General features: G+C 51.2%; 1 protein-coding gene and 1 non-coding gene across 3 annotated transcripts in view; one reads left to right on the top strand and one right to left on the bottom strand.

Annotated features, from left to right (window-relative positions):
• The first annotated feature begins 511 nt into the window (after nt 1–511).
• Nucleotides 512–8809, top strand: part of Ovol2 (ovo-like zinc finger 2) — a 29880-nt gene continuing 21582 nt past the window's right edge. The window contains 2 exon segments of one of the 2 annotated variants that reach the window (NM_001415680.1): nt 512–831; nt 1480–1697. In NM_001415680.1, the coding sequence (NP_001402609.1) occupies nt 732–831; nt 1480–1697 (318 nt within the window). In that variant the 5' untranslated portion in view covers nt 512–731. 2 annotated transcript variants of the gene reach the window in all.
• On the bottom strand, nt 7627–7757 carry LOC120102008 (small nucleolar RNA SNORA36 family). The gene has a single exon (XR_015685112.1). It is a non-coding gene; the product is annotated as a small nucleolar RNA SNORA36 family (small nucleolar RNA).

The following is an 8809-nucleotide window of genomic DNA, read 5'->3' as shown; positions in this document are numbered from 1 at the left end:
GACTTACGCTCCCAACCCCCCTCCTTTTACCTGACAAGGATACTGAGGACCCTCCCCCATCCGACCACCGAGATTCCAGAAAGCCTAGGAACAGCCCCACAAGGTCCAGAGTCAATATCTGGCTTGCTGATGAAGAAAAATTTACTTCGGAGGTGGGGGCCAACTCGCGGGAGAACCCATAGTAGGGGTCCATGGGGCAGAAAACCTGTGGCTCGTTTTAAAGACTTTATCCTATAAAGTGCATGTGATGGGGGTATGAGGTAGACGGTTGATTTGAAAAAAAGTTCTTCCTTTTTTTAAAAAGAGGAGGGGGGAAGAATCAGACGTTAAATTCTTTTGCAAACATTCATGCCTAAGGAAGGGCTGGATCAGGCAGCCCCGGCCGCCGGAACCGGTCGGACAGGTAGCGAGCTTGTTGACACCGTTATGTTGCAGGGCGCATGCTCACTCCCAAGTTTCCTGGTGCCTTTTCTATTCCACCTTATGAAACTTTTTCCCCGGCGTGGTCTCACGCGCGATTTAAGGCATAGGTGTCGCCGAGCCCGGAGGCTGCGAGTAGCCGGGAGTGAAGGGAGAGGACCAGGCAGCTCGGCGCGGGGTGCAGGAAGAAGGCAGGCGAGGCGGGAAGGTGGGCTCCGGACTCCAGGAGCGGGGGGACCCAGGCGCCACCGCCGCCACTAGCGGGGAGCAGCCGGGAGGAGGGGGCCGCAGTCGGGAGAGAAGATCCCACCATGCCCAAAGTCTTTCTGGTGAAGAGGAGGAGCCCGGGAGCCTCTGTCCGCAGCTGGGATGAGCTCCCGGATGACAAAAGGGCAGACACTTACATCCCAGGTGAGGAGCGCGGGGGCCGGGCCTGGGCGCGGGGCTCCGGGGTGGGGGCAGGGTGGCTGCGGGCCTCCTGCTCGGGACCAAGTCTGCGGCTACCACCCCTACCCCCTCTCGGCCGGGGTCACAGCGGTCTTGCGAGTGGGGAACGAGAATCTAGGCTGGGAAACCTGGGACCCCCGGTGCTCTCTCCCTAGACAGGGCTAATTGCCTGGCGGCAGGACCGTTGGTTGCAGCGCGGGCCAAAAGTGGCCCTGGAAGGGGGTAGAAGGCACTGGGAGTTTCCTTGTCCCCTACGTCCTCTAAACCGCTTGTGAAGGTCCGCTAACCCCTCGGGAGCGAGGCAAGACGTGGGCACACCCGCCTCCACGGGCGCGAGAGGAAACTTGGCGCGCGGGTTTCTCCACGGCGCCTGGACCCCGGTGCTTCGTGGGCGCCGAGGTGGGCCTGAGAACCGGTCTCACGACACCCTAAGTTAGTTCGAGGGGCGGGTGGCTGGGGCTGACTTGTCTACCCTCGGGACGTCGCCCACTTGGCGAGGTGCCCAGGTCCGGGGCGGGGCGGCGGCACCGCCCGCAGGTCAAACTGCCGTGGGCGCCCGGGCGTGACGCCGCGTGTGGTTGAGTGTCGGGGTGCGGCCCCCTCCCTCCACAGTGAGCCTGGGCTGTCTGCTCCGCGACCCCCCCGAAGACTGCCGCAGCGACGGTGGCAGTAGCAGCGGCTGCAGCAGCAGCGCCGGGGAGCCCGGAGGGGCCGAAAGCAGCTCGTCCCCGCGCGCGCCGGAGCCTGAAACTCCAGAGCTTCACGACGCCGAAGGCACGGATGGACATCTGGCAGCGATGCAGCGCCCGGTTGCCAGGTCAAAAATCAAGGTAGGGTGTCGACTCTGCCCCCGCCGCCACCTGCACCACGCCCTGGCGTCCGGCTCCGGAGCCCCGGCGCCCCTCCCTGCCGCGCCCGCCCGCGCACCGGAGCCCAGGCGCCGCACACTGGCCCGCCACTCCTGCACCTGCCCCTGGGCGGCAGCCAGGCTCCTAGCGACCTGTCCCCTGCGCCACAGTGCCTGCATCTTAAGCGGATCCAGACTCAGGGTGATGGCCCTGTCTGACGCCGCTAGTGGTTTCGGGAACGATTGAAGATCGAGCCCAGCTATCCCGGTTCAACTGCCCAGCCTGTGTCCAGGCAGGGCCAGACTATTAACTAGACAGCCTGAGATCTGGGGTAAAGAAGCCGGACCCAGGATCTTAGACAGAATGCCTTCTGTAACATAGTCCTTGGCACATTGAGCGCCTGAGTTTTGTTTCACTACTGTGTCTTAGGACACAGTGGACCTCGCAGTCACCGCTATTCCCAGCGTCCTAGTGGAACCTGTTAGATGAGAAGTTTGTTGTGCGGGGCAGTTTAGATTTGCCTTTTCTCTCAAATCTTCAAGAGTTAAATTAGTGGGTAAAAGATAAAAGGGCTCACCTGCAGATTTTTTTTTTTTTTTTTTTTTTGCGTTCCTACTCTAGTTGATTGGAATGTCTGTGGCCCCTCAAAAGCCATAGACTTGTAAGCAACATTTATCGGGATGGCGATCAGCACTTTGTTGGGTGGAACTTTCATGACCACCTGTTCAAAGGTATCCGCTACCCCCAGGATTAAGGAATCCTGCCCCGCTGACTCACAGTCAGCTGGAGGGGGAAGGGAGGCGACAGGTTTTCTGCAAGCCCGAGGTCCTGAGGTCCTAGCCTGGCCCGTTATAGCGTCATCTTGTTTAAAGTAGGCCTTAATTCTAGGGCGCCCCAGGGTGTCGGCTACCCATGCCCCCAGACCCATGCCGGGAAGGAAGGGTGAACTCAGACGGTAGTTAGTTGGGGCGGGGGAAGGATAAAGAAAGCGGTTCCTCCCCCCCCCCCCCGACCTCCCAGGGCTGGGCTCCCGGGTGGGCCGGGGTGGGCCAGGGCGCATTTGGTTCTGAATTAGGATTTGAGGCTATAGTACCGGAAAGACTCAATGCTGTGAGCTGAGGGTGGGGGTGTGGGGGTGTGGTGATGATTCACGGAGCGTGCTGGAGTTTAAAGTGAATAGCTGGGAAGCTTCTGGGCTAGGTGGGGTTAAGTGGGAGGGAAAAGTTTTCCTGAAGCCGATAGCTCTTTCCCTTTGGGAAATTCTACAAAGTGCCCCACTTGCATATTTATCACCAGGCTAGAAAGACAATTGTAAGGTTGTTTTTGGAGGGACAGTAGTTAGTTTGCCCCTCTTCTATCCCCAACTTGGTAAGGAGAGAAAGCCACGTTGTGGGAGATCTCTTTTCTGCCTTAGGCGGACACAGGAATTGGAACTCCGGATTAAGGGAGTCAATAGACTCCTCATTTCCAAGATAAATTGCCTCTGGTGGGAGAGGGGCCTGGACATATTTGCAGACCATCAACAAGCAGCCTGCTCCCCACGCTTTCCCATTTCCCAGGGAGTTTTTAGTCCCTGAAGACATTCAGGTTTCTACCCTTCCTCTCTAGGCTAACATTGGAGGCATCTCCTCGGTATTAGGATTGCCAATGCGTCAGGAAATAGCGGCCCTGGCACTGGTAGTTTTTAAATGGCTGATCAAATTGCCCACCTCTCAGCACTCTGTGTAACTACTTCATAAGACATACAGAACTCAAAGGGTTTCCTCTAGGAATTAGTACCTTAACCTGATGGAGTGCCTCCCCTCCCCCTTAGTCCCAGTACTCAGGAGGCAGAGGCAGTTGGATCTCTGAGAGTTACAGGCCAGCCAGCTCTACATAGTGATGTTCCAAGCCAGAGAGGGCTACACAGAATAGCCTTGTTTCAAAAGCAAAAAAACAAACAAACAAACAAAAACCCCCCAACATTTGGTGGTTTTGCTGGAAGAGGAAGAAAGCCATTCCAGCAAGGATGAGGTCCAGGGCATGGAGTAGCTAACTGTTCACCCCACCTTCCCTGTTGGACAAGCATTCTACAGCCGAGTTGTAGCTCAGCTGTGTGTGCTGTTTTAATGACTTAGTTTTAAAACCTGAAGACACAAATTGGGCAGTGGGGTTTGTGGGACCAAAGAAAAGACAGGATTGAGCCCTGCTCAGCAGATACAAATATCCTTATTATGTGCAAGGTAGCTATGACATAAAGACAGCTGCTTCTGCTCTAGTGAGTGTGTTCCTTCCGGAACATTCCGGCAGTAGTGGTTAACGAATCTAAGAACTGGCCTTTGTAAGTTCTTAGGAACTCTGCAACCTTGGGCAGTTCTTTATTGTTCTGGCCTCAGATTCCTTCTCTGCAAAGGGAAGCTATGCACGATATCTCCCTAATACAGTAGGAGAATAAAGGCTGTAGCAGTGTGTGCGCTCACTAACCCTGCCTAGTCTCTGATCTGGTGGAGAGCGAGGACCAGACTAGAAGCACAGCAAAGATAGGATTGTGGAGAGGGAAAGGGCTCTTGATATGGACCAGCAGGCTGTGGAGATGGGGGTGAGGGGATTGGTCTTAGGGTGATGTAAGCTGAGCCTTATGCTGGAGTAAGGAAAGGAATCAGTGTCCTAGTGAGGAAAGGATTGGAAATGCACCCGTTAGGATCAGGGATAGAGCTGGAAATGACGCCTGAGACAGGGCCAAGCCAGGAAGTGTTTATATCTGGGCAGAGGATCCGCTTTGGAAGGTTTCAGGGGAGGAAAGAGTTGACTGGGGCCATCTTGCTCCTCGAGGCCTCACTCTGAAATACAGTGTGGGTTAAATGAGAAAATGAGCAAGGAACTGTTGGCACTCTTGTGTATGCACACGCTGACTGACCGACAGGAGGAAGTCAGCTGACAACAGCCCCAGGTTTTGTTAGTGTGCTGACCTGAAGCGGGGGGGTGGGGGGGGGTGGGGGTGGGGGGTGGGGGGGGTGGGGGGGTGGGGGGGGTGGGGGGGGTGGGGTGGGGGGGTGGGGGTGGGGACAACACGGGACCTAGAGTTTGACTGCCTGGCTGTGTTGATGTGGGGAGTAGGTCTGGGAAGAAAGCTTGGAACCAGGTTGGGAAGATGTAGTTCATCTCTACCTCTTCTGACCTTCCATTGCGGGCTTTGGGGCAGGTTATGACGGGATCTCTTTAACACTGAGGATTCTCTAATTTAAAAGAAAATACCTTGTGGCAAGGAGATACTTACATCTGGGTTCAATCAAGGACATTATTTACAGGCCTCTGACTGTGAGAGACAGACCCTGGGCCTGCAGGTGTCCTCTGTCTTTTAGTCTTCCCCAGAACAAATATGGCTGGCAGGACCCATGTGCAAGTGGGGACTAGTGGGTGAATCTCTATTCTTTCTCCGTCCTAATGAGTTCTCTTCTCCTTTGGCTCCCCACCCCGCCCCCACATGAGTTCCTCAGAAGTACAGCCAGGCATGGTGGTGCACACCTTTAATTCCAGTACTAGAGGCAGAGACAGTCTGATTTTTGTGAGTTCAAAGGCAGCCTGGTCTCCGTATCCAGTTCTAGGTCCGCCAGGGCTACATAGTGAGACCATGTCTCAATTTAAAAAAAAAAAAGTTTTCCACCTTTTTTTTTTTTCTTTTTTTTTTTTTTCGGAGCTGGGGACTGAACCCAGGGCCTTGCCCTTGCTAGGCAAGCGCTCTACCACTGAGCTAAATCCCCAACCCCAGTTTTCCACCTTTCATATGGCCCTCACTTGGGTGATAACAGTATATGCCAAATGTGTGCCCCCTTTTTCTTCTCAATTTTAATTATAAAGAGTTTCAAAGACAAAATAGTAGGTATCTGGCACCTCGTCCCCATAAGGATGGCCCTTACTGACTTCCCTTTCCCGCCTCCCCACCTGAGCAATTTACAGATATATTACGGTCATTTTTCCCATAACTGCAGGCCATATGAAGAGCTGTGATCCTGTAAGATTGTAACGCTGGGTGATGTCTTAGCCAGCTTGGTTTGTGTAAATACACTCTGTGTTGTCCATGCAATGGTAAAATTGCCTAACAGGGCTTTTCTCGGAATGGATCCATCATTAAGGAGTGGCTGAATGTATTTCAATTATAAGTGGCTCCCAATGTGCCCCAGCACACCCACTTGAATTATGTGTTCACATTGTTAAATGGCTTGTAAATGCCTACTCTCCTCCAGTCTGTTTAATCAGAGTCCATGTAATGTCCACACACCGTGATTGACGTTTGGCATGGCCTTTGGTTGCTTTCGATTTACGGTCCCCCCCCCCCCCCTTCTCCTTTCTTATGTACTTGCAAGTAAATTGTTGGAGTAATGGGTCATTTGCTTGGTAAAGGTCCCAACAGTGTGGATTTTGCTTAGCCAGTCAGTCACCTTGGGCATTCCTCAGTTTCTGTTAGCTTCAAATGGATTTTAAGGCTAAGGCCTCACCTTAGCAGGGTGTCTAGCAGGGTGGTCCCTATCACATGTAGGATAAGTCACATAGGATTAAAAGCAAAAATCCTTAGTGCTGCTGAATTGGCCAATATGTCGCAGCGGTTTCCCTCCCTTAGGAGGGGCACTGCTCTGCCTGCGTGGTCAGTTACTGGGGTTTGGCTTGAATGCCTCAGTGTGTGAGAGACAATGGGGAGGGGCTGTGCTCCTTAAAGAGGCATTGCCTGCTTGTTACATTTCTGTAATGGTTGGAGCTGTTGATGCTTGGGGCATGAATGTTTTGGTATTATAAGCGATATGCCAGTTCTGTTCATCTGTTAGCTCTCGTTGATTGGATTAGACTTTCGTTCTTCCTCTTCCTCATATGCCTCCCCCTACAACGGCCTTGAGGCCTTGTGCATGCTGATCGAGTACTTTCCTGTTAAACCGCACCCTAAGACCCTAGCAGGCATATTTCTGTAGAGACAGATTTCCCCAAGCATTCGGTTTGGGTTTTGTGGGGATATTTATTAGGGAAGGAGAAGAATGCTTGATTTTTCTGCTTGATGTGATTGTGCAAACCCATAATCCCAGAACCCAGGAGGCTGAGGACAATAGTTCCAAGCAAGCCTAGGCTATATAACCGCATACCTCTATTTAAAAAACAAAAAATATAACTGGGTGTAGTGGTTCACACCTTTAATCCCAGTACTTGGGAGGCAGAGGCAGGCAGATAAACGTTTGTGAATTCAAGGCCAGCCTGGTCTACAAATCGAGTTCTAAGACAGCCAGGGCTACCTAGTAAACCCTGTCTTTGAAAACAAAAACAAAAGCAAAAACAAAACCAAAGAAAACCCAACGGAAAGTCTTGGTTATGGATAAAGATTATCGATTAGTAAGTCCTTCAGTGATCCTAATTAACTATTTCTTTAAAATTGTTTTGAATCTATTTTTTCTTTGTGTGTGCGCGCGTGCCATGGTACACATTGTCAGAGACAGTTCTGCCCTTCAGTTATATGGGTCCTGATTTGAACGCATGTTCTCAGGTTTGCCAGTAGTTGCTTTTACCAGGTGAGCCATCTTGTGGGCATCAATGCACTCTCCCTTTCTCTCTCTCTCTCTCTCTCTCTCTCTCTCTCTCTCTCTCCCTCCCTCTCTCTCTCTCTCTCTCTCCCTCTCTCTCCCTCTCTCTCTCTCTCTCTCTCTCTCTCTCTCTCTCTCTCTCTCTCTCTGCATATTTGGTCCTTTATTCAAAGACATGAGAATCTTTACACCCACATTCACTCTTGAACACAGACACTTACAGCAGCTTTATTCACAGGAGTCCAAATCTGGAACCAGACCAGCTTCCCCAAGTAAATGGGGAAATAAACTACAGAACAGCCATTCCAGACTAACACTCAACAATCAAAGGACTACACCATTGAAATGTTTATAATTTTTTAAAATCTTATTTGTGTAGGCTAGAAGTATATGAATAGAGTGATATTCTCTATTCAGTAATTTCCCTCAGCCAATTTCAATGTCCCAAAGTTTAATTAACAGAACAGGGAAGTTGCTCTGAACCAAGCTCAACCCTTTGGAGTTCTTTCTCTCTCTCTCAATTGTTAAGTATTCGTAGTGCTTGGTACTGGGCTTAATGGGTATTGTCATGTTAATTGTTAGTTATTTCCTTTTTCTTTTGGTTTTAGAGACAGTGTTTGTCTGTGTACCCCTGACTGTCCTGGAACTTGGTCTGTAGACCAGGCTAGCCTTGAACTCACTGCGCTCCACCTGCCACTGCATTCTGAGTGCTGTGATTAAAGGTGGGAGCCACCAACACCCAGTGAGTCTTGGTTTCTTGTGGCTTATTTATTTACTTATTTTTATTTAAGTGCATGTGTGTGTGCCTGTGTGAGTTGATGTGCACTGTGTGTGTGCAGGTGGCCATGAAGGCCAGAAAAGGCCATTACGTCACCTAGAACTGGAGTTAGAGGCAGTTGTAGGTGCTAGGAACTGAACCTTGGGTTCTTACAAGAACAGGAAGTGCTCTTAACTGCTGAGCCATTTCTCTAGCTCCACCTCTGGCTAATGAAGCATCCCTTCATCATCTCTTCCTTTGAGGAGGTGATCCAGTCTGTCATGTGAAACGCTGAAGAGCCTTAGGCAATGCTACCTGGGCCCAGGAGTCCCAAAGGAGTTGGCTGAATGTACTTGGCATGTTTTGAGCAGTTGGATGTAAGTGACTCACATGACAGTAGAAATCTTATCCAAATGGCCACCAGAAAGTACCTGTGGACTTGGGATGTCCTGCAGATACAGAAGCATTGATTTAGTGGCCTGGTTTCTAGTGGAAGCATCCCAAGAACAAGGGCTGCTTGCTTCTGGGGGACTTTGCCTTCACAAGTTTGACAGGCAGTGATCTTAGACACCTGGTTAGCTGGTGTCAGATACAGTTCATGCCCTGGCCCCCCCTGAATGCTGCTAGTTCTGTCAACAGTCCTGACAATGATTGGTTTGTTGTGGGGTTGGTTGGTTGGTTTTATTTTGATTTGGGGCCACTAAGGCTTGCTTTTTAGAACTTAGTTGGAATTTGGCTTATTTTATTACATGAAAGCTGAGATCCTACAGGGAACAGGACTGAGGAGAGACTGGCCA

Source organism: Rattus norvegicus, chromosome 3, assembly GCF_021556685.1.
Source record: "Rattus norvegicus strain SHRSP/BbbUtx chromosome 3, alternate assembly SHRSP_T2T, whole genome shotgun sequence".
NCBI lineage: Eukaryota > Metazoa > Chordata > Mammalia > Rodentia > Muridae > Rattus > Rattus norvegicus.
Note: the sequence above shows the minus strand (reverse complement) of the source record. Positions and strands in the feature narration are given on the sequence as shown.